General features: G+C 41.9%; 1 protein-coding gene and 1 long non-coding RNA gene across 2 annotated transcripts in view; one reads left to right on the forward strand and one right to left on the reverse strand.

Moving 5' to 3' along the window:
• The first annotated feature begins 1,610 nt into the window (after positions 1-1,610).
• Positions 1,611-23,908, forward strand: part of LOC309541522 — a 40,939-nt gene continuing 18,641 nt past the window's right edge. Inside the window, exons 1-2 of the long non-coding RNA XR_014223791.1 lie at positions 1,611-1,945; positions 2,649-3,235. This is a non-coding gene — a long non-coding RNA (uncharacterized lncRNA). The remainder of the gene's footprint in view (positions 1,946-2,648; positions 3,236-23,908) is intronic.
• LOC309541416 (protein EURL) overlaps positions 6,799-23,908 on the reverse strand; it is a 19,749-nt gene continuing 2,639 nt past the window's right edge. Inside the window, exons 2-5 of the mRNA XM_082239260.1 lie at positions 16,193-16,323; positions 10,345-10,878; positions 8,666-8,728; positions 6,799-7,776 (exon numbers count right to left, since the gene is read on the reverse strand). Coding sequence (XP_082095386.1) covers positions 7,616-7,776; positions 8,666-8,728; positions 10,345-10,878; positions 16,193-16,316 — 882 coding nt within the window. The 5' untranslated portion in view covers positions 16,317-16,323 and the 3' untranslated portion in view covers positions 6,799-7,615. The remainder of the gene's footprint in view (positions 7,777-8,665; positions 8,729-10,344; positions 10,879-16,192; positions 16,324-23,908) is intronic.

The following is a 23,908-nucleotide window of genomic DNA, read 5'->3' on the forward strand; positions in this document are numbered from 1 at the left end:
ACCCCTCAACAGTATTTATAGGAACTCAAACACCAGATTCTGCTCTGTTCCAGTAACAAGAAGCCGAAAGCACCAGCCTGAAGATGACGAGTGAGACCTCGTCGAAACGTCGCCCAGACACCCCGACTCTTACACGGGAAGACACCCGAAGACACCAAAACCTGCATTCCTGTACCCGTGAAAATCTACGAAAGCATATATATATATATACACACACACGCATACACGACAAGGCTGTATATTGTCTCCCTGGTTATTTAACTTATATGCAGAAGGCTGGGCTGGATGAATCCAAAACCGGAATTAAGATTGCCAGAAGAAATATCAACAGCCTCAGATATACTGATAACACAACCTTGATGGCAGAAAGTGAGGAGAAATTAAAGAACCTTTTAACGAGGGTGAAAGAGGAGAGCGCAAAATATGGTCTGAAGCTCAACATCAAAAAAATGAAGAACATGGCCACTGGGCCCATCACCTCCTGGCAAATGTTGTTGTTGTTTAGTCGTTTAGTCATGTCCGACTCTTCGTGACCCCCTGGACCAGAGCACGCCAGGCACTCCTGTCTTCCACTGCCTCCCGCGGTTTGGTCAAACTCATGCTGGTAGCTTCGAGAACTTTACTGTTGCTATTTAACAACTGCGAGGCCCACATCCTTGCTGATCTACTGCAAGTCACCCAGAAATCTACCAGTAAGTAGCTCCTGATTTACCTTCTGCCTTTCTCTGGAAACAACTAATAAAAACTTTTTAAAAACAAATGAGGAACTCTGGGGCCTGAGAAATAAGCAGGGGACGGCGGCGGCGGGGAACCAGTCACCCCAAAAGTATTTATATAAATTCAATTGTGCTTACAAATGTTCAACTACTGAGAGGCAGAAATATTTACAACTCTCTTGCAAATCACTTGGATCTACCAGTAGATTCTTATCAAACTTCTGGCCAATCCGTAGCATTGGAACTGCACTCCATATGAACTAGGCTGCATTTCAAGGCAAGCCTTAGCATGCATGCAGCAGTGCTGTGGATCAGACCCAACTCTTGTTTTTTTGTTTTAATGAATACAGCTCATGTTTATTGTATGCCTCCCAGAAACCAGTATTCTGCCCTTTCAGGGCCTGCCACTGCTATTTCCCATCACCCCCTCTTTAACAGGTGAGATTCAACCAACTGAGGATGAATGCTCATTGTCATAATAGCCTCCCTGCCAACAAATCATAACACGCCCTCCATAAAGTCTGGGCATAGTCTATGTTAAGTTGTGGGTGAACATATCAGACAACACAGCGATTCTTCAAACAACTCTTGTTTATTCACAGGCCAGAACTGAACTGAAGGGTTCATCCAGCCTGCTTATATAGAGCTCAACTACAACGCAACAGTAACCACTTTCTGTAACTATCCAATCACTGAACGTCACTTTCGATTCCTTATTTGCATATGTGGACCTGAGTGAAAACTGTCTACAGTATCCCCCTGCTGGCCCAGGGTGAGAACGTCAGTACATAACAGTCTAACTTCTGAGTAAGGCTTGTGCAAGCAAATTGGGACCAATCCTCCATCAAGAGGATGTCCTGAGAAGCTTGTGTCAGCTCAGTTGGTTAGAACATTGTGCTGATAACGCCAAGGTTGCAGGTTTGATCCTCATATGCGACAGTTGCATATTGGACTAAATGATTCTCAGGGTCCCTTCCAATGCTACAATTCTATGATTTTAGATGTGGGACTTGATGGTCTTTTGATGGGATCCTATGCACAAGAAGCTGGCATAAAGAAACCCTGTAAAAATTAAACTGGATTGAAACGTTCAGCAGTGGGGCTGCTGCTCTGCCAAAGTCTGGCAGAGGAGAACAAGTCTTTAAAATGCTGTTCTGTGCCAGGTTGCCAGACCAGATTTAGGGTCCTGTATAAGTCCCCATCTATGCCCCTGCTGTGCTCCCAAGACTGTATTTTACTACAGTGATGCCCCGCAAGACGAATGCCTCGCAAGACGGAAAACTCGCTAGACGAAAGAGTTTTCCGTTTTGGAGGTGCTTCGCAAAACGAATTTCCTATGGGCTTGCTTCGCAAGACGAAAATGTCTTGCGAGTTCCTGCGGGTTTTTTTCCCTTCCCCCCTTTTTCTAAGCCGCTAAACCGCTTATCAGCTGATCCGATAAGCCGCTAAAAGCCGCTAATAGCGCTAATCCGCTAATCTGTCAATGGGCTTGCTTCGCAAGACGAAAAAACTGCTAGACGAAGAGTGTTATGTACTGAGTTGAATAGGATCCAAACTGCAGCAGTCTGATTGGTCCTAGAACAATAGGATTCAGAATGCAGCAGTCTGATTGGTCCTAGAACAATAGGATTCAGAATGCAGCAGTCTGATTGGTCCAAGAACAATGCAGCAGTATGATTGGTTGGCAGGAGCCACCCAATCATGCTCCAGATATAAGTGAATCCACAACCTGATTGGCTTACAGTAGAATTCCAGAATTAACCAATCATGTGCAGCCCATTTTGTAAATAATGTATATAAAGCAGATACTTTGAGGGGACTTTCATTCATTCCTCCTCACCACTATGAGCTGAATAAAGAGCATGAAATCACTTTGCGACTCTGAGTATATTTCAAAGAGAATCACAGAACGGATTCTTTTCGTCTTGCGAGGCACCACTGTATCTTATACTTGAAGCTTTTGCCTGCTTCCCTCTTGCTGCTTTCCTGATTCAGTATGAAGTGCACTCTTACAGGAACACGGGAACCTGCCTTTTGCCCCATATTGCCTACACTGACTGGCAGCTCTCCTGGATTTCTGGAAGGGGGTCTATCCTATCCCAGCCCTACCTGAAGATGTTAGAGATTGGACTTTTACATGCACAGCAGATGCCCTAAAGGTAAAGGGACCCCTGTAAAGTGAACCCCGCCTCCTAAATTAGATAGCTAAATGATGAAAGCTGGAGGAATAACCAGGAATTGATTTGTACGTGGAAAGATTGTAGGTTTTCCTTTAATAGCTATGGAATTGCAAAGTGTTTTAATTCTTTACTCCGAGGAAACGCAGCAAGTTGAATTGTGAGACAATGGCTTTCTTTCCGAGAGATATAAGGGTTGGGGGGGGTCTATTTTTTCTTAGGATTGTGATTCCTGCATTGCAGGGAGTTGGACTAGAGGAGACTTTGGGTCCCAACTCTACAGTTCTGATTCAAACATTTTGAATGGAACTGCCAACAACAAGCCTAGGACTTGCCGATCAGGTCAGCGGTTCGAATCCCCACGACGGGGTGAGCTCCCATTGCTCGGTCCCTGCTCCTGCCAACCTAGCAGTTCGAAAGCACGTCAAAATGCAAGTAGATAAATAGGTACCGCTCTGGCGGGAAGGTAAATGGCGTTTCCGTGCGCTGCTCTGGTTCTCCAGAAGCGGCTTTGTCATGCTGGCCACATGACCCTGAAGCTGTACGCCGGCTCCCTTGGCCAATAAAGCGAGATGAGCGCCGCAACCTGAGTTGGTCACAACTGGACCTAATGGTCAGGGGTCCCTTTACCTTTACCTAAGTATCTTACTGGGATGGGTATTGTATTTATTTATGCATTCATCAATGCGAACTGGGGTCAAGAATGGCAAGGGGGGGAATAGAAATTTCTGAAGTAAATGACTGAAAATTAAATCTGACACTAGGAACAGAGCTTTTCCAGAAGAAAAGGGTTCCACATCCAAACATCTCACCTGGACATTATTTCCTACAAACTTGCTATGTACTGGGTCCAAATTATCTGTTGTAGGAAACATCCTTCCTGCAAGAGTAAATAAAGCTGTTTCCAAGAGTTAAGGTTAGATTTGTGTGTGTGTGCAGTGACATTTATATAACTTTAACTTACAAGTCTACTTAAAATCACAAAACTGTATAAATGTTCCGCTGCTTTGGATTGCATTAATGCAGGCACGGCCTTTATCATTTATTCTTGACCACAATGAAAACAAAGCCGCCCCTGTGGTTTGTTTCGGCTCCAATCGGGTGTCACGCTGGGCAAGCTGCACACTGTGCTTTTGTTTTCTTTTAATAAGTGAAGCCCTAATTAAAATAGCTGCTGGCATCTGCACATGGGCAGAGAACAAAAAGACGTTTGAGAACTGTCAAGAGCACGCAGTGCTTCGCGAGATGCATTAATGGTTTGACTTCGCCCAAGGCAGTCTCATAGAGAAAAACAAGTTTAAGAGGAGGAAAATTGGTTCCATCCTCTTGACATTTATTTTCCTACAAGAGAATTGGTGGTCTATGCTGGCTTTGGAATGGACGATAGTACTATTATCTTTGCAGGGTCTCCTCCAACCCTCTGTCCAGGTTCTACTTCAGCACAATTTCTAAGCAACAATAGCACGCATTTATTATTTGCAAAGGACAGAAGCCATTCTGATTGAGGTTGAATCCTGACAAGACAGAAGTACTGTTTTGGGGGGACAGGGAGCGGGCGGGTGTGGGGGACTCCCTCATCCTGAATGGGGTAACTGTGCCCCAGAAGGACCAGGTGCACAGCCTGGGAGTCATTTTGGACTCACAGCTGTCTATGGAGGCGCAGGTTAATTCTGCGTCCAGGGCGGCTGTCTACCAGCTCCACCTGGTACGCAGGCTAATATATTTTGCCCGCAGACTGTCTCACCAGAGTGGTGCATGCTCTAGTTATCTCCCACTTGGACTACTGCAATTCAAAATGTTGGTGCTGACCTTTAAAGCCCTAAACGGCCTCGGTCCTGTATACCTGAAGGAGCGTCTCCACCCCCATGGTTCAGCCCGGATACTGAGATCCAGCGCTGAGGGCCTTCTGGCAGTTCCCTCATTGCGAGAAGTGAGGCTACAGGGAACCAGACAGAGGGCCTTCGCAGTAGTGGCGCCCACCCTGTGGAACACTCTCTCTTCAGATGTGAAGGAAATAAGCAGCTATCCTATCTTTAAAAGACATCTGAAGGCAGCCCTGTTTAGGAAGTTTTTAATATTTAATGCTGTATTGTTTTTAACACTTGATTGGGAGTTGCCCAGAATGGCTGGGGAAACTAAGCTGGATGGGCGGGGTATAAATAATAAATTATTATTATTATTATTATTATTATGGAACTGACCAAGGTATTGAGGTTGATGAGAACATCTTATGCATGTTCAAAATGCACTAACTCCCAGAACTGGGTTAAGAACTAGCTTTGCCTGAGAAGTTAGTTCTCAGCGCAGGAATAATCACACCACACCAAATACAGTAAAATCGGTAACAGATAGCATATGGCCACATTTCTTCAGTAATACTCTCTCAGGAAAGTAGCATAAATCTGTGAAATGTCACCTGTCCCCAAAAAAGGATTTTTAGGTTTTCATATAATTTAGTTGAGACTAACCCTGCATCTTAAGAAGCAGACACATCACCTTGCCGACAAAGGTCCGTATAGTTAAAGCTATGGTTTTCCCAGTAGTGATGTATGGAAGTGAGAGCTGGACCATAAAGAAGGCTGAACACCAAATAATGGATGCTTTTGAATTATGGTGCTGGAGGAGACTTTTGAGAGTCCCATGGACTGCAAGAAGATTAAACTGATCCATTCTGAAGGAAATCAGCCCTGAGTTCTCACTGGAAGGACAGATCCTGAAGCTGAGGCTCCATGACTTTGGCCACCTCATGAGAAGAGAAGACTCCCTGGAAAAGACCCTGATGCTGGGAAAGATGGAGGGCACAAGGAGAAGGGGACGACAGAGGACGAGATGGTGGGACAGTGTTCTTGAAGCTACCAGCATGAGTTTGACCAAACTGCAGGAGGCAGTGAAAGACAGGAGTGCCTGGCGTGCTCTGGTCCAGGGGGTCACGAAGAGTCGGACACGACTAAACAACAACAACCCATGTGTTGACATTATATTCAAAAATCTTGTGATAGTAGGTTTATAGCTTTTTGATTTATATCCCACTTTTCCTCCAAGTAGCTCAAGGAGGTAATGTTCTCTTTCTCCCTATTTTACTCCAACATCCTGTGAGGCAGGTTAGGCCAGCAGTGCCTGGCCCACAGTCAGCCAGTGAGCTTTGTGGCCGAGTGGGGATTCGAACCCTAGTCCCCCCGCTCTGCCTAACCCTCTCACCACTACAGAACACAAAGCACTTTTGCAACTGATTGAGCAACCTTGAAGTCAAACATCATTCATCATTTTCTCTCACTCGAGGCAAAAAGTTTTAACTCTTCTTTGAAGTCCAAGACCACACAGCACACTACTTTTAAAAGCTTATTTGCTCTGTGTGGATGAAGGGATCATCAGTCGGCCTGAACAGCCAGAGGGGAAAAGGTCGCTATCATCTGTGTGCTACTACTGATCTTTGTAAACTGAAGTTGGGAGGAAAATGCTTTAAAATGATCACAAGATTAGTCCCACCGGGCACAAGCAGCTCCTTCTCTGGACCTTTGCCAAGATGCTTGTTAAGCGAAGGCTGGATGCAGATGCTGAGAGAGATGAAATCTTGAAGGCAAATACTCAACTACAACTTTAATCAGTCAAAACAGTTTTACCACAGAAGTGTAATTACCAGAGATGATATCTGAACAATGCACAAGTAGCTTCTCCCTGACGGAGAAATCTGACCCCAGATTTCAAAGCACTTTTTGTAGTAGCATGTTCACAGGAACAAACTGCATAAACTAGCTTTTTGCTGTATTTTGCCCTTACTCATGTGCCCATCAGTGGTGGTCGCATGTGCAAGATAAGGCTTCTAAGCCTAGCTTACTTAATATTCTAGTTTTCTATGCGCAAGGAGTTTGTGACATATCAGGCAGAGCATTAAAAGAATACTACAATTATTTCCATGAGGTATTATAGGTTTATTTCTTTGAAGCCATATACTTTTATTAAGCATTAAAAATTCACATACAAAACCAAAACCCAGCTCTTCAGATATTAACAAAACATGAACCATCATTCCGAAAAGGAGGTGCTGTGCTTAAAATTTCTTCTGTTAAGATACAACCCATGCCCAATAAATTGTACACTGCCGAAAAGTAAAAGTAACACATTATAGCCACTGAGATTGTGTCTTTGGGAAACATTTTTTTTAAAAAAAACACAACTTCCATCATGAAAGTTAAGTACACAGACTTGAAAAAAAGGGTAAACCATCATTACACAAGGCAAAAATGTTATATATCATTCAAAACTTTTATAAAGAGATGTGGAAAAGTACCTAAAATAGTTTCTTCTTGTATAAAATTTCAGTAATAAAATATTGCTTACAATAAATAAGAAATGTAGATTTCATGAACACTGGTTGCGCCATCATTCACTTTGTACCTAAAAACTGCATTTCATCAGCTAGCGCTCCAGGCTATTTACAGGCAGTCAGAAGTCTTTGTTAAGTCACACCAAAGTATTTATCATCAGTGCCTGGAAGGAACGTAACTAATTTTGGGAGGAGATTAGATGACTTCCAGAGCCAAACTAGTCTCCAGTGCACGTTTCCTCCTCCTCCTCATCTTCTTCTTTTAAAAAAGAGCACTGTATGTAACTTCCATTGCGTTTTGCAATGCATACATGTTTAGAATTTTCCAAAATACTGCTTGAGTATGTAACTGTATGAGATAAGATTAACAAAGCGGGGAAAGGCAAGCTTTGCTGCAGCTATATGGAGATATTGGATTTCATTGCTGCCCGTCCCATCTGTAGACATGGCAATTTTGAACAGTTCTTTAGCAGCTGCTCAATAGCAATGTGACGGACATTAAGCTGTGAAGCCAATGAGTCTTTTTCTTGTACTTGCTTAGTCAGCTCTTCAAACACATCTGAAATAAATATCAGCATCAAGTTAGTCCATGATTTCAGGAAGTACACCCATCACTTTGCAATTCTGTAGTGTCATTTACAATATACTAAAAACAAAATGAAAGTTGTGAACCTATAAATCAGTAACCTAGAGCCCTTTCTGTCAGTTTGCATTTCTTAGTACAGAAAGTATTGATCTGATGTGTAGAGAGATTTCCTTTTCTACTTAATTCAAGAGGGTTCTGGAAGCTTCTCTGTGTGAAAGAAACAAGCAGAAGGCTCATGATGTTTGGGTTATTCCTTCAGAGAAGCTGAGTTCTGCTGGCTTAAACTGTTTCCGTTATCTTTTTCTGTCAAGATCATGCTGACTATAATAATAAGGCCAGAAGAAGCCTGGCTTCCTCCTTCTATCTCTCTTCCTTCTGGTGTGGTGTTCTGTATATAGTGTTAAGGTTTAGTCTTATTATAAGTTATTGTAGGTTTAAGTAAAGTCTGCCGCAACTGGATTTCTTATGGACAGTGCCAATCCTGAATGTATTGGATTTGTGACCATTATGCTCATTTGCCTTCAGTAGCAGTAAAGCTCTGCTGGATGAAATATTACTTGCCTCTGGTCTATTTTCTGGGAATCCTGCAACGTGTTTAAGTTTTTACTCTGCTAACTATAAATTGGGATTCTACTCTGGATCAATATATGAGCAGAATACATGACTTTCTAGAATGCAGATGGATACTTTTACATTGTAGTCTCCAAAATTAATTTGTTTCTATTTCCCACAATTTCTACCTTTTTCATGGGAAGAGAGAAAAAAGCGTATTTTCTACACTTAAAACTAGCAGTGTCTTTTTCCTTTATGTATTTATTTTGGAGAGGACCAATGAATAGACAAATACTAAAATTCACCTTACCCTGGATTTGCTGGAGGAGTTTCCCATTCAGCTGTTCCACCTCTGCAAGAGTCATCTTACTCACTGAAACAAGAAAAAAAAAACCATATGCCACCAGACAAAAGAGAGTGGGAGGGGAAGCAAAGGAGGGGTGACCTACAAAAATGTTTTAACAAACGATTTGGAAGGGTAACCAAGACTAACATAACTGAATGTTGGGCTTCTTCATTCTACTGTAGTGACAAGTCAGAAAAATGGAAAGCAGCAACATACTTCGGCTATTAATGTTCAGAAGAACATGGCAACCCCAAACACCCAGGAGTTAAAAAGTGCAAGACTTTAGTTCGTATAGGTAAAGGTAAAGGGACCCCTGCCCATTAGGTCCAGTCGCGAACGATTCTGGGGTGGCGGCACTCATCTTGCTTTATTGGCCGAGGGAGCCAGCGTACAGCTTCCGGGTCAGCAGCTCTCCATAGTCTCAGCCAGGGGATCTTCCCCAGCCCTGCTTGGAGATGCCGGGCCTTGAACTTGGGACCTTCTGCATGCGAAACTGGTGCTCTATACCACTGGCCCTTCCTGAGAACATAAAGGTAAAGGGACCCCTGACCATTAGGTCCAGTCGTGGCCGACTCTGGGGTTGCAGCGCTCATCTCGCTTTATTGGCCGAGGGAGCCAGCGTACAGCTTCCGGGTCATGTGACCAGCATGACTAAGCTGCTTCTGGAGAACCAGAGCAACGCACAGAAACGCCGTTTACCTTCCCACTGGAGCGGTACCTATTTATCTACTTGCACTTTGATGTGCTTTCGAACTGCGAGGTGGGCAGGAGCAGGGACCGAGCAACGGGAGCTCACCTGTCGTGGGGATCTGAACCGCTGACCTTCTGATTGGCAAGCCCAAGGCTCTGTGGTTTAACCCACAGCGCCACCAGCGTCCCGATAGCGCCACCCGCATCCCTTAAGTTCATACAACTGCCTTAATGTGAATTTGTGCCCTTTCTATGTCACATCCCATGAAGTCACACTCTTATCTGGTCAGGGTTATAAACATCCCTTTGGGGGAAATAAATGGGAAGATGTCTGTGGCCATAAAAACTGAACAGGCTTAACAGACTCTTGCTTGTTATCAGTTCCCCACCCACCAGCACACAGTGGAACTTCTGCACCCTTCAAAGCTGCTCCAGGATTGTAAAACCTTTACTAGACACTAAATTAAGCATTCAAAGAGATCAATATTACTGGATTAACAGTGTCATCTTATACATGTTTCCCCAGAAATAAGTTTCCATACACTCAATGGAGCTTACTCTCTTGTAAATGTCATGAGGCTGCAATCCTAAACACAACACAAAATCTGCTGATTTAAAATGAAGTCTTTACATTTACGGGTTCTATGCTTGTGAACTCAGAAGACCTCCCTCCTTCTGCTCAAGTGTTAATTGCTGGAGTGAATCCACGGTGTCAATGAAACGCTCAAAGATAAATATAATTTTAGTGCTTGCACATCAACTCAAAAAAGAAGACTTCCTTGTTTTATGGTGCATTTGACAATCAGATACTAGCAAGCAACATTTACTCTTTTCCCATTTCCAGTGACTTTCAGATGACGAAGTCCGATTACTAAAAGCTATTAAAAATGCCTTTATAAAGATTTAGAACAAAAATATCGAGACACATAAGCATAAGCACTTCTTCCACTTACATTGCTCCCTGCTGTACTGCGGGTGTCTTCTTTGGACCTGGGTATCTGGACCTGTTTCAGCTTTCCCCATCTCCGCTGACTGGTCATGACTGGACCACAATGAACTACTACAGTGTAAGGTAGCACCTGCTTGCTGCAACATATCAAGTCTAAAATCGCTGGATTCTCTTGGCTCTAGAATACTGTGTGAACAGTTTGAAATACTCCCGGAGTTTCCATCTATCCATTTTGCAGAGTATTTAGGAACTTGGGAATCAAATTGTGGCAGTAGCTTTCTCTCTCTCTGATGTCTAAAGCCAAACAGCTGATGCTGTGCTTGCTTCGAACTTTCAGAATCCAAATCCAAATCTTTGTTTTGTGCATACTGTATAATCCAGTTAATTTTTTTGCTCAGTATGTTTTTCACTTCTGCATATGTGCTCTTGGAGAGTTTTGACTGTGGGCAGCTCTGGTTTGCTATTAAGTGGAATTTCTCAAAACAGTCTCTGTGTCCCCTTAATGATCTTGTATGCAGAAGATCAGACTTTGGTATTCCTGAGGGGAGAAAAAAGTTACAAGTGGACACTGTAATTCAATTATATTAAATTGTAGGCTGCAGATATTTTAAGAAGAAATCGGCACTCAATGAAGACTAGACACAGGTTGCAAGGACACAAGGTTGATAAAGAGGTAATTTTCTGTATCTCATAGTCACTTAATTTTTCTCATAAGCAGCTCAAAGAGTTATCCACACCCCTATATAGTGAAATAAAATCATCTCCACTTCCACAACCTCGGCACCTAGGAACTACCACAGAGGATCAGTCTAAGCGACTAAGAGGAAGCTAAATATACCAGTGATGGGAGTCCCTAAGTAACAGGACCCACTTGGCATAATGACCAGTTTTGCTTGGATTCAGCATCAAGTATGACTCCATCTGGTATCGTTCAACTTGTTCCATATATCACATATGAAGGGAGCACATGGCGCTGTAGTCTAAACCACTGAGCCTCTTGGGCTTGCTGACCAGAAGGTCAGCAGTTTGAATCTGTGTGACGGGGTGAGTTCCTGTTGCTCTGTCCCAGCCAACCTAGCAGCTCTAAAGCACACCAGTGCAAGTAGATAAATAGGTACCGCTGCGGCGGGAAGATAAATAATGTTTCCGTGCTCTCTGGCTTCCATCACGGTGTCCCGTTGTGCCAGAAGCGGTTTAGTCATTCTGGTCACATGACCTGGAAAGCTGTCTGAGGACAAATGCCGGCTACCTTGGCCTGAAGCGAGATGAGCACCACACCCCATAGTGGCCTTTGTCTAGACTTAACCATCCAGGGTTCCTTTACCTTTTACCTATCTTTATATCACACATAAACCAAACTGAATCCTATTAAGACTAAGGTAGGAATTTATAGACTACAGGAATACAGTGGTCCAGCTGTGCCCCTATCTGGACAAGGATAGCCTAACTTCTGTCGTCTATGGTTAACATCTCTAATGTTTACGGCAAAAAATGATAAGTACTATACTGAGATAGGTAGAGTCACTCAGGGCATCAGCACCTTTAATATAGCACTAATACATTCTTTCACAAAACTGAAAAGTGATGCTTTGTAGAATCACTGGACATAATCTGTTATCTAAGTACCTTTAAATAGGCTGGATTTTAACTAGGAAAAGCTCAGCAAACATCTATCATAAAGCAGATTATGAAATACATGTATGAATGTGAAATAAAGGAGTGTGGCAGTGCTGCAACTGTAATTCTCCACTGAGAAAAAAATGTGTTGCTGTTTTCACCAGAAGGACTACAAAAACAATTTTGTTCCGTTCTACACATGGGTTTTGTCTCTCATCTATAGGAGTTGGGAAAGAATAAATCTAATCTTCCTTCTCATTCTCATTGAGAAGCTCACTTATTTCACATATGCTGCCACTCCAAAAAACATGGAGGGGAGATTTTCGCATTCTGCATCCCAACAGCCAACAGAAGCTGTGTTCATGCATTACACGGAACCACAGTTGATTCCAGTATGGTCTCGCTCCTGGCCATGCAAAGCAAAGTTCATGGTTTGTTTCCCTCAAACAAACCTTGGCTACTGCTTGTGCTGTGTTTGGAGAAGACTCAAACCAGGAGCTTGGAGAAGAAACAAACAATGAACTCACGTTTGACTAACACAAGATGAAAAGCTTTGTGCTTCGTTGCTTCCAGCATGGCCAGGAGCAAAATGTGGACTTTTGAGTAATTTCATTAAATTTGCACAACTTGATTGCAAAAAACCTCAAAGCTGCTTGTTTCAAGTTAAACCATAGTTAAGCATTATGTATGATGCACTAGAATCTTCATGGAAGTTTTCAACTGAGTGTACAACACCTGCAATAAAGACGAAGTGACAGTACACTGGCTGAGCAGAATTTATTCTGAAGAACAGCTGACTTTTTAAAATGAGTAAATAATATTTATATTAGTTCTCTGTCTACTATGATTCTGCCACTCAAGCTCATGCTATTGTTTAGAAATATTTAAAGACACTACTATTTATATCACTATATTAAACCCAGCAAATACCCTGTATAAATGCCTCACCAACACCGTGAGGGACTGTGCCAGAAAATCAAGAAGCAATGATTTCCGGCAGCTTATTACTGTGCAAGCAAATTAGCCTGTGGTACTGCTGGTTTTGAGTATGGAAAAATGCAGTCTTACCAAGACATTTAGGCGTTCAGCCATACTGGCATAAGGCATTTAGCCAGTATGTTAACTCTGAAGGATTATCTCCCTGTAGAGTTGTAACTGAACTGACAAGCAGCTCTCAGCCAGCAGCTACTTATATTATGCCTGGGAGGACCCTCTATATTTGAAAAGCTTTAATTAAAATGCTGAAAAGGAACTCGTGCCCCAACATATTTCTATCTTGGCTAAATATAAAACAGATGCTTAGAACAGCAAGCATGTACATGTAAAGAAAGTAGGAACTAAATCATCTTCTTTTCAAGAAGTATTTCAGAACAGGTGCAGATGTATTTTGAAGTAGGCATTTATTCTTTTCTACAGCCTTCTACAATGGAAGATCTCATTATATGGAACAGCCAGCATCAGCTTTTGTACCCAGCTCATGTTGCTGTGTTACACAATAGCTGCTGGGCTTGTTTTCTCTTTGTGTGCAAGTCTCTAATCCAAATAGCTATGCTAGCAGCTGGGCAAGTTCAAAGAGCCATGAACAGGCACACACACAGCTTTGATGCCAGGACTTGCCAGCTAGCTGTTAACATCCACTGCCACCCTTTCTCCAGGTTGGATGGCACCCAAGTTTTTATTTCCTTAGATGCAATTATCCCTAGGTGGCTGATAATTAAGTAAAAGACCATTTTAGGATTTTGCTTTGTTGCTGTGTGCATGTGGAGAGGTAGATTTTGTAAAGGTTTTTTTAACGGATTTCTGTCTAACTCAATGGAATGATTAATCAAATTTAAAAAGCACCCTGTATGGAGTAATTATTCCTTAATTGATTAAAAGAGATGGCTTGAAGTGTTTTTACTGCAAAGTAATAGTGTGAGTGAATTAATCAATTGATCAGAACTTTTTGTTTTGTTTCAGGGGAATTGTTACCAAGATAACAGGCCATTAAGATACAGGTCTGGAATGATCATACAACTGCAAAACAGGAGGGTCATTCAGTCTAAACCACTGCCTTGTTTTTTTTTACTTATTATAAAATTTCAACCCAACCCCTGCCGCCAAAAGAGCCCAGAGTGTGAAACACAGCAACAAAGAAATCCAATTTAAAAATAAAACAAATAACACCTAAAAACCATTTGAAAACAGTCAGGTTTCCCTACAGCTAATAATTTGCAGATTGGGAGAACTTTGGAGCCACCTTTGGAAGAGAATGAATAGCAACAAGACATCTTCCCAACTTTGAGCTGAACCTTGTGAGCCCTGTACTCTGGAACCCGAACAAAGCAAACTGGTTTGGTTTTTAAGTCGTTTTTCTTCTCTCCATTTTACTAGCAAGCCAACAAAGCCTTCAGAATGCTGCAACAGCACTGTTTTTAAAAACTGTTCTTTGCCAAGTACTTTGCTGAAGGATAGAGCATAGAAAGCCCTGCACAAATCAGCGGCCAGTGTAGTCATTGTTTCTATGACACCACTCAGGAAAAGTGGAGTGCTTTCTACTTCTAGTACCAAGTAAGATTTTAGTAACAACTGCTCAATATTCATCTGCCCGATTATTAGATTCCATACAGGGCAAACTAGAGAAAGGGGATCTATTTGTTGTTATAGATCAACAATCCTCAATCAGCTTTGCTGCCTAGACTGGTATCTAAAAAACAGCATTGACTGTAGTCTGGTAACCTTTGTTGCCTCAAATATGTATGAAGCAAAACTCTAAAGTCATTTGTGCAGGAAGGATATTACTGGATGGAACACCAGCAAATGTTTATTACAACAGAAATGTGTTTAGGCTTGCTTACTTGTTCATCCCTTACGAAATACGGTTCACGACAAAATGCACATGGTTCCACTCGTCTTTTAGAATATACAATACTGTACAGAACCATACAATTTAACTATTATTCTAGGTCAAATTTCTATTCTTTGCAGCCCACAAACCCATTACTAAAGAGTAGTTAAACTTCATATTTCAACACAGCACTGTTTATTCTACAAGACAAGTGGGAGACCTAACATTTGTCAAGAAATGTATTTTGTAAGACACAAACACATATTTATGAAGGCTGGAACTGTAACAAAACTGAGAATAAGAGAAAGTGAAATTGCCAAGTAAATGCATGCTTAGAAATGCACAGGTGCTTATTTAAAGACTGGGCAAATGTAAGTATCGGTTAACTAAACTAGCAGTCCTTCAAATCCTGATTATCAGATTATAAAGTTACAAAAAGCTCAAGAGTAAATTACTGTAACTATTTACAGGGCTCACATGCATATAGTACAAGCCCAATAGGTTTGAGTTGTATTCCGATCCTCTCTTCTCCAAACTGAGTGATTTTTTTTTAATTCACACAAACACCCTGTGAGGGAGATGGAGCTTAAAGTTAGCATCTTGCTTAATACCATAAGGTAAATCTCAAAGCATAACAGGGATGTGAACGCAGGTTTCGTGTGTCTGAATTAAAGACTTTAGTAGCGGCATCAAGCTAACCTGACAGTCATGCTGGATCCATACAAGTTTTCAGCTTGAAAGTATTTTAAACCATTGCTAGGAAACAAGACTAGCAAGAGTTTTTGCTGCACACTGACAGGCTCTAAATGACAGCCAACATTATATATATATAAAAAAAATATGCAATTATCTGTCTGTTTCATTTCCCTCAGACCTCACTAAGATTTTGTCTCTCAACCTTCAGTGTTTATATACCTGTGACCATATATTCCATTCCATATATTAGAGGGTTGCTGGGGGTTTTTTGGTGGCATACAAATCTTGTTAAATAAATCAAATCTGATATGGGAAAGCTTATGCTATAATAAATTGGTTTGCCTTTAAGGTGTCACAAAACTCAGTTGTTTTTACAGATGGCTACTCCATCTGGCAATGACATAATGCGGTTGCTAAGAAACAGTAGGTTATCCTGCATTTAGATCCTTAAACCCTGAAAAAGTCCAACAAGTGATCTGTATTATTTAGTGACTACTTTTGAATTTGTCTCTATTACTGTAGATGTTTTTTTTAGTGGATAAGACACTACAGAGAATTTTCACAAATATACTAACAGTTAAAATGTTGTATTTATTTACTACTTTTCTAGTAAAAGAGACATTCTTCCAATAATAAGAATAAGAATTTCCTTTCAGAATTTCCCAAAGCCTCAATGGCGCAGTATTATTATTCAATGTTAGGCTACACTTACCTTCAATGTTTAGCTCAAAACAAATGTGGCAGAATGAGAGAGTCTCTCTTTCTGTTCCTAACTTGCACACGCTGCAAATATTATCATCGTTCAAGTCAATGTTAACAAACTGCTCTTCGTTCATAGTGTCCCTAAAAGAGAAAATGCCCTGTTACCCAGTGAAGGCTGAAGAAAACCACATCCTAGCACTAACCACAACCTAAATTTGAACATATGGTAATGCACCTGAGGGTTTCTATTTTCCATTTCCCATAGATTTAAAACTGAAGCCTTATCTCTAGACATCCTTTATTCTACATTTTCATAATTTAAAGCCTACAGGATTAGTATTCTCCACATTTGGTTTGCTCTACATGGCCTAAATACTTTAAAACTCACTGAGCAAGTGCTTAAATTATATGCTCTTCTGTGGTTCTCTAACCTGATATGAAAGGAAAACAATGCCCTTTGACATGCTCACTATGTTTTTCCTGTGAACAATTAACTGTATTTAAGGATTTAAAATATTTGTGCCAATTCAGTTTGGCAGTCACAGAAGTATTTTGCATTTTTGTCACATGTCTAAAAACATGAACACATCACACCTTCAGCTTTTATTTTAATATTTATATTCCGCTTTCCACTATGTAGGTCTCAAAGTGGCTTACAGCAATAAAATATACTGCACACAAAGTTGACACCACAAATTAAACCTCTAACGTTTAAATCTAAAAAAGAAAAGAAAAATGTAAAACTTCTGAGAAGCATCCAGGGTACAAAGGCCTCCTGAAATAAAACAGTTCTGGCCAGATGTCTGAAACTCAGTAGGGGCGGTGGCAGTCTTAACTTCTTGTGGGAAGGAGTTCCACAGAGCTGGGCCCACAACAATGCCTCCACCAAGTCATCTGAAGCCTATACTGTACATGTTTTGCCTTACACATTTTCCAAACACGGCTGGCACTGTGAATATTAATCTGGAATAGTTAACAGGCTCGATCACATCTCCTGTGCAATCCACTAGTGTTGTAATTAAGGATTGTAATGTCATTTGGCTTGAACATCCTGTTTAAACTACATTCAGTATAAGGCTTGGATTCTGCAGGGGCAACCATGCCGAATAATGTATGACGATGATTTTCAATTCACCAGGCTGCTAATATAAAGGGTAAGTTAATGAAACCCAGCATCCTCTGTAGTAAATTGAAATTGTTTCTCTCTCAAACTGTTCATTAGCTATTAAGAGTCCATTAACTATACAGAACACTCATTTGAGTTTTACTTAAGGCCTTCAAGAGATTTGAAGTACTCTTATTTAATACCCACAGAAACTATAACCAGGATTCTATGAGGCTGCATACACACTATACATTTAAAGCACCCCCACCCCAAAATAATATGGAAACTATTCCATTAAGGGTGCTGGAAACTGTAGCTCTGTGAGGCGCAAACTACAATTCCCATGGGGTATTGTTTATTATTATTATTATTATTATTATTATTATTATTATTATTATGTTGTGTATTTTGTGTTTTGTATACTGTAAACTACTCTGTGATCCTCAGATGAAGGGCGGTATATAAATTTATTTTGTTATTGTTATTATTCATCATGTGTATGCAACTTAGGTCATCTTTTTACAAAAAAGAAATCAAAACAAAAGAATATAGAGAACTGGCCAATAGTGCTGTGGTTATCAACCTACATCTTTGAGAATCAAGGCATCCACTAGATCACACTGGCTCATCTTCTAGGAGAAATACCATATTTTTCGCTCTATAACACACACCCGACCATAACACGCACGTAGTTTTTAGGGGAGGAAAATCCGTAGGCATGCCACCCGTAGGCATTTCCTCCATAACACGCACAGACATTTCCCCTTACTTTCTAGGAGGAAAAAAGTGAGTGTTATGGTGCAAAAAATACGGTACATGTCATCCTTAATATTTTTTAAAAATTTGCTCGCTTTGACAGAGCCAATAAGGATTGTCCTTTAGACCAGTCTCCCTTGTTGTCTTAAAAATTAAACAGAAAATAAAGATAACTTCTTATCCCCACTCCCTGAAATGGTGCTGGCTGTGGCAAGGGAAATGTACTTAACACATGCTCAGAGTCACGTTTTTTTCAGTAAAAGTGGTAAATCTGCAGCACACCAAACCTTGTTCGATTCCAAAAACCCACCAGCCCAGGCAATAGTCAGGAATGAAGGGGATTGTTCTCCGGCAGTATTTGAGGGCAAAATGCTCCTCATCTCATCATTAAGTAGGCAGGGTGGATTTTGAATGTTGTTGGGTGGTTTTTGTGGATCAACACTTTTAATGGATTTGTACGATTGCTCCCACTGCAAATTGCTTGGGTAGTCCTTTGTGTGAAGCAATACATAAGCAGAATAAATCTAACCTAATCTCTGCCCTACAAATTAGCAATTGTGTTCAGGTGCTGGGATTGTAATTTTAGTTTCAAAATTAAACCATGTCACTTAATTAAATAAGGCTGCTCCATTACTCACTCTGCCTCCTCGGTACTATTCAGAATATTCCATTAGCTAGAACCAAGTGGGAGTTTCAGGGCTAAGAAGGGTTTAGGACCAAGTTGCTGCCCAGATAGTGACTGCCTGGGAAACACATCAATGCTGCCTTGGGGGTGGGGTGTTTGTGCGCAAGTAAATAAAAATAAGTGAAGAACCACAATTAAGAGCGGAAGGTTGATGGGGAAGCAATTAACATGCAGGGAGAAGTAGATTCAGCACAGCCTCAACATTTCCTCCACGGCAGATTTCACAAGCCACCTAAACACTCCCCCTCCCTCAAAAAAACTAGTCATAAATATGGCTCCAGCACTACCAAAATGTAGATTTCCCTAAACATGCCTCCACACTACATTCAGTATATGGCTTGGATTCTGCAGGGGCAACCATGCTGAATAGTGTACAGTGGTGATTTTCAATTCAATTCAAGGCTGCTAATATAAAGGGCACCTCACTTGGCATGCCTATTCCCTTAGTAAACATACATATTATTAACTCCTCTTAAACTAATTATATATATATATATATATATGCTTTCGTAGATTTTCACGGGTACAGGAATGCAGGTTTTGGTGTCTTCGGGTGTCTTCCCGTGTAAGAGTCGGGGTGTCTGGGCGACGTTTCGACGAGGTCTCACTCGTCATCTTCAGGCTGGTGCTTTCGGCTTCTTGTTACTGGAACAGAGCAGAGTCTGGTGTTTGAGTTCCTATAAATACTGTTGAGGGGTGTGGTGTATAGCCTCCAACGTTCTGGGCAGAGAGGAAGTTCCTAGATTAGTGTGCCTTTTCTTCTTTTGTTCCTTAATTACTTGAGGGATATCTTGGGTGATTTCATGAGTGATATTCTGAATACCACTGGGTGGGTCATTAAGTGTAGATTAGTTGCTAAAGCTTTCGTGTCTTGACCTCTTGAGCTTGTGAAGAGTTTTTCTGAGAAGATGGCTGTGCTGCATTTAGTTGTGCTCTGGCTTGGCTTCATGTATAGGGGCGAGCTGTGGTTTTGTGCCTTGTGCCAGCCAGATCTGTGTAGGGATTGCAGGGGGGTGCAGCATCCGGAGGTGCCACTATAGTTTGGCTACTGGATGGAGTCTGTAATATGTCTGTGGAGAGGGTCTGGGTTTGGGTCTGGTGTGGTTGATTGGTGACGGCGTTCTGTGTGCCTCTGGTTCTGGTGTCGGTTTTTGTGGGGAGGGCTAATTTCCAGATGTCTGGCAGGCGGGACGTGTCGTCACGCTTGTTCATGTTGTGAGGGTGTTTCTCTATCTCGATGGCTTCCATGATTATTCTCTTGTGGTGATGTTCCATGTTAAAGAGCAATTTGGAATCTGCAAAATTAATTTCGTGTCCTGTTTCTTTCATGTGTTGGAAAAGAGAGGAAGTTTTTTCTTCTTTTTTGACGGCATTCTTGTGTTCTGCGATACGTGCATTTATTCGTCTGTTTGTTTGTCCAATGTACGTGGCTGGGCAGACTTTGCAGGGTATTTCATAGACCCCTTGGTTTTCCAGCTGGATTTTGTCTTTTGGGTTTCTGAGGATATTGGCTATTTTTTGGTTGGTGCAGAAGGCTGTTTTGATATTGTGTTTATGGAGGATTTTGCTGATTTTGTCTGTAGTGCCCTTGATATAAGGAAGGAGGGCCATGCCATTGTTTTCTTCTGTGTCTTGGTTTTTGGGGGGTGTTTCTTTTTGGATTAGCTTCGTAACCCTGTTTTTCTGGTATCCATTGGCGATTAACACATTTGAGAGATTCTGTAACTCAGTTGTCAAGTGGTCTTTGTCAGCCAGGCGTTTGGTTCTGGAGATGAGAGTCTTGGCTACGGAGTTTATTTGTGCAGGGTGGTGGTGTGATTGTGCATGTAAGTAGCGGTTGGTGTGTGTTTTTTTCCGGTAGATAGTGTGTCCTAGGGAGCCATCAGGTTTTTTGTAGATTAGGACGTCAAGAAAGGGGAGTTGGTTGTTGTCTTCTATTTCCATAGTGAATTGTATTTTGGGGTGTAGGCTGTTGAGATGTGTGAGGAAGCTATCTAGTTTTTCTTTCCCGTGTGGCCAAATTACAAAGGTGTCGTCAACATATCTGAGCCAAAGTTTGGGTTTGTGTTCTGACTTGTCTAAAGCATTGGTTTCAAAGTGTTCCATGTACAAATTTGCGATGACCGGTGAGAGGGGTGATCCCATAGGTGCTCCTTCTATCTGTTTGTATCTTTGTCCATTGTGGATGAAGTACGTGTTGGTTAGGCAGTGGTTGGTCAGGTCCAGGATGTATTTGGGGGGGGTTGTATTTGTTTTGAATGGCTGTCAAGGCTTCATTAATGGGCACTTGAGTGAAGAGAGATACAACATCGAAGCTCACAAGTAGGTCATCGGGATGTAGGTATTGTTTCTTTATTGTTTCTATGAACTGGAAGGAGTTAGTAACGTGTGAAGCGATGGATTCTGCATAGGGCTGAAGTTGCTTAGCGAGAAATTTAGCGAGATTTTGTAGAGGTGAGCCTATGGAGCTGACTATTGGTCTGAGTGGTGTTCCTTCTTTGTGTATCTTGGGGAGACCGTAGAGTTTGGGGCATCTGGATGATTTTTCTCTGGGGATGATTCTTAGCTGGATTTCTTCACTGATAGGAGAGGCTTTTATTTTGGATTTGGTGGTTTTTTCCAGATAGGTGGAAATAATCTATTAATCCAAGAGAATAATCATGGAAGCCATTGAGATAGAGAAACACCCTCACAACATGAACAAGCGTGACGACACGTCCCGCCTGCCAGACATCTGGAAATTAGCCCTCCCCACAAAAACCGACACCAGAACCAGAGGCACACAGAACGCCGTCACCAATCAACCACACCAGACCCAAACCCAGACCCTCTCCACAGACATATTACAGACTCCATCCATTAGCCAAACTATAGTGGCACCTCCGGATGCTGCACCCACCTGCAATCCCTACACAGATCTGGCTGGCACAAGGCACAAAACCACAGCTCGCCCCTATACACGAAGCCAAGCCAGAGCACAACTAAATGCAGCACAGCCATCTTCTCAGAAAAACTCTTCACAAGCTCAAGAGGTCAAGACACGAAAGCTTTAGCAACTAATCTACACTTAATGACCCACCCAGTGGTATTCAGAATATCACTCATGAAATCACCCAAGATATCCCTCAAGTAATTAAGGAACAAAAGAAGAAAAGGCACACTAATCTAGGAACTTCCTCTCTGCCCAGAACGTTGGAGGCTATACACCACACCCCTCAACAGTATTTATAGGAACTCAAACACCAGACTCTGCTCTGTTCCAGTAACAAGAAGCCGAAAGCACCAGCCTGAAGATGACGAGTGAGACCTCGTCGAAACGTCGCACAGACACCCCGACTCTTACACGGGAAGACACCCGAAGACACCAAAACCTGCATTCCTGTACCCGTGAAAATCTACGAAAGCAAATATCTCACCTCTACGGGGAGGAAACCTTCCAGCTGACAAGAACCTACGAGAAACTAGAAATCCGAAGAGCCACCATCTTATGTGATCTCCTGTTCCTACGCAACTGCCGAGACAACAACTTAACTCCCACATGCTTCCAACTTAAATTCCACTCTAAAACCCCAGCTACCGAAAGGATCCTGAAACGAACTGAACTATCCCTAATCAGAAACGAAATACATAAGAAAAGATACCTACTAAACCAAACCAACAAAGATCTGCTCACTCTTCACCTCAAACTATGTAACAAAATCCACCCTGCACTCTGGGACAAATGCAAACAACTAGCCGTCTGGAGAGCTGAAACTGAGACCTCACATAAGACAGACAGACACACCAACAAACTCTACAAACTAGAGAAACGCCAGAAGCCCAGCCACCCTCCACAACAACCCATGAAACAAACAGTACATAACATATCAGACAGGATCCTCACCCCAACTGAAACCAAAGTACTCTCCAAAGGTTTCAACTTTGCAGTCGCCCCGAGACGCATCCCCACGGAAAACATCATATGCGGAGTCGAAGCTAGCCTGACCAAAATCGACCCAGATGAAGCCAATAAAATCAGACTTGAAGTCACCAACATCCTCTGCTCCAGCAAACCACCCAGAAGCAATTTACACAAAGAAGAACAGAAAGCACTCACCAACCTGAGGAAAGACAACAACATAATCATTCTCCCAGCAGACAAAGGCAACGCCACTGTTGTGATGAACACATCGGACTACCAAGCAAAACTATCAAATCTACTCCAAGACCCTACCTACCAACCTATAAAAACAGATCCCACCACCTATCTGGAAAAAACCACCAAATCCAAAATAAAAGCCTCTCCTATCAGTGAAGAAATCCAGCTAAGAATCATCCCCAGAGAAAAATCATCCAGATGCCCCAAACTCTACGGTCTCCCCAAGATACACAAAGAAGGAACACCACTCAGACCAATAGTCAGCTCCATAGGCTCACCTCTACAAAATCTCGCTAAATTTCTCGCTAAGCAACTTCAGCCCTATGCAGAATCCATCGCTTCACACGTTACTAACTCCTTCCAGTTCATAGAAACAATAAAGAAACAATACCTACATCCCGATGACCTACTTGTGAGCTTCGATGTTGTATCTCTCTTCACTCAAGTGCCCATTAATGAAGCCTTGACAGCCATTCAAAACAAATACAACCCCCCCAAATACATCCTGGACCTGACCAACCACTGCCTAACCAACACGTACTTCATCCACAATGGACAAAGATACAAACAGATAGAAGGAGCACCTATGGGATCACCCCTCTCACCGGTCATCGCAAATTTGTACATGGAACACTTTGAAACCAATGCTTTAGACAAGTCAGAACACAAACCCAAACTTTGGCTCAGATATGTTGACGACACCTTTGTAATTTGGCCACACGGGAAAGAAAAACTAGATAGCTTCCTCACACATCTCAACAGCCTACACCCCAAAATACAATTCACTATGGAAATAGAAGACAACAACCAACTCCCCTTTCTTGACGTCCTAATCTACAAAAAACCTGATGGCTCCCTAGGACACACTATCTACCGGAAAAAAACACACACCAACCGCTACTTACATGCACAATCACACCACCACCCTGCACAAATAAACTCCGTAGCCAAGACTCTCATCTCCAGAACCAAACGCCTGGCTGACAAAGACCACTTGACAACTGAGTTACAGAATCTCTCAAATGTGTTAATCGCCAATGGA

Source organism: Podarcis vaucheri, assembly GCF_965113315.1.
Source record: "Podarcis vaucheri genome assembly, chromosome: 10".
In the NCBI taxonomy this organism is placed as follows: domain Eukaryota; kingdom Metazoa; phylum Chordata; class Lepidosauria; order Squamata; family Lacertidae; genus Podarcis; species Podarcis vaucheri.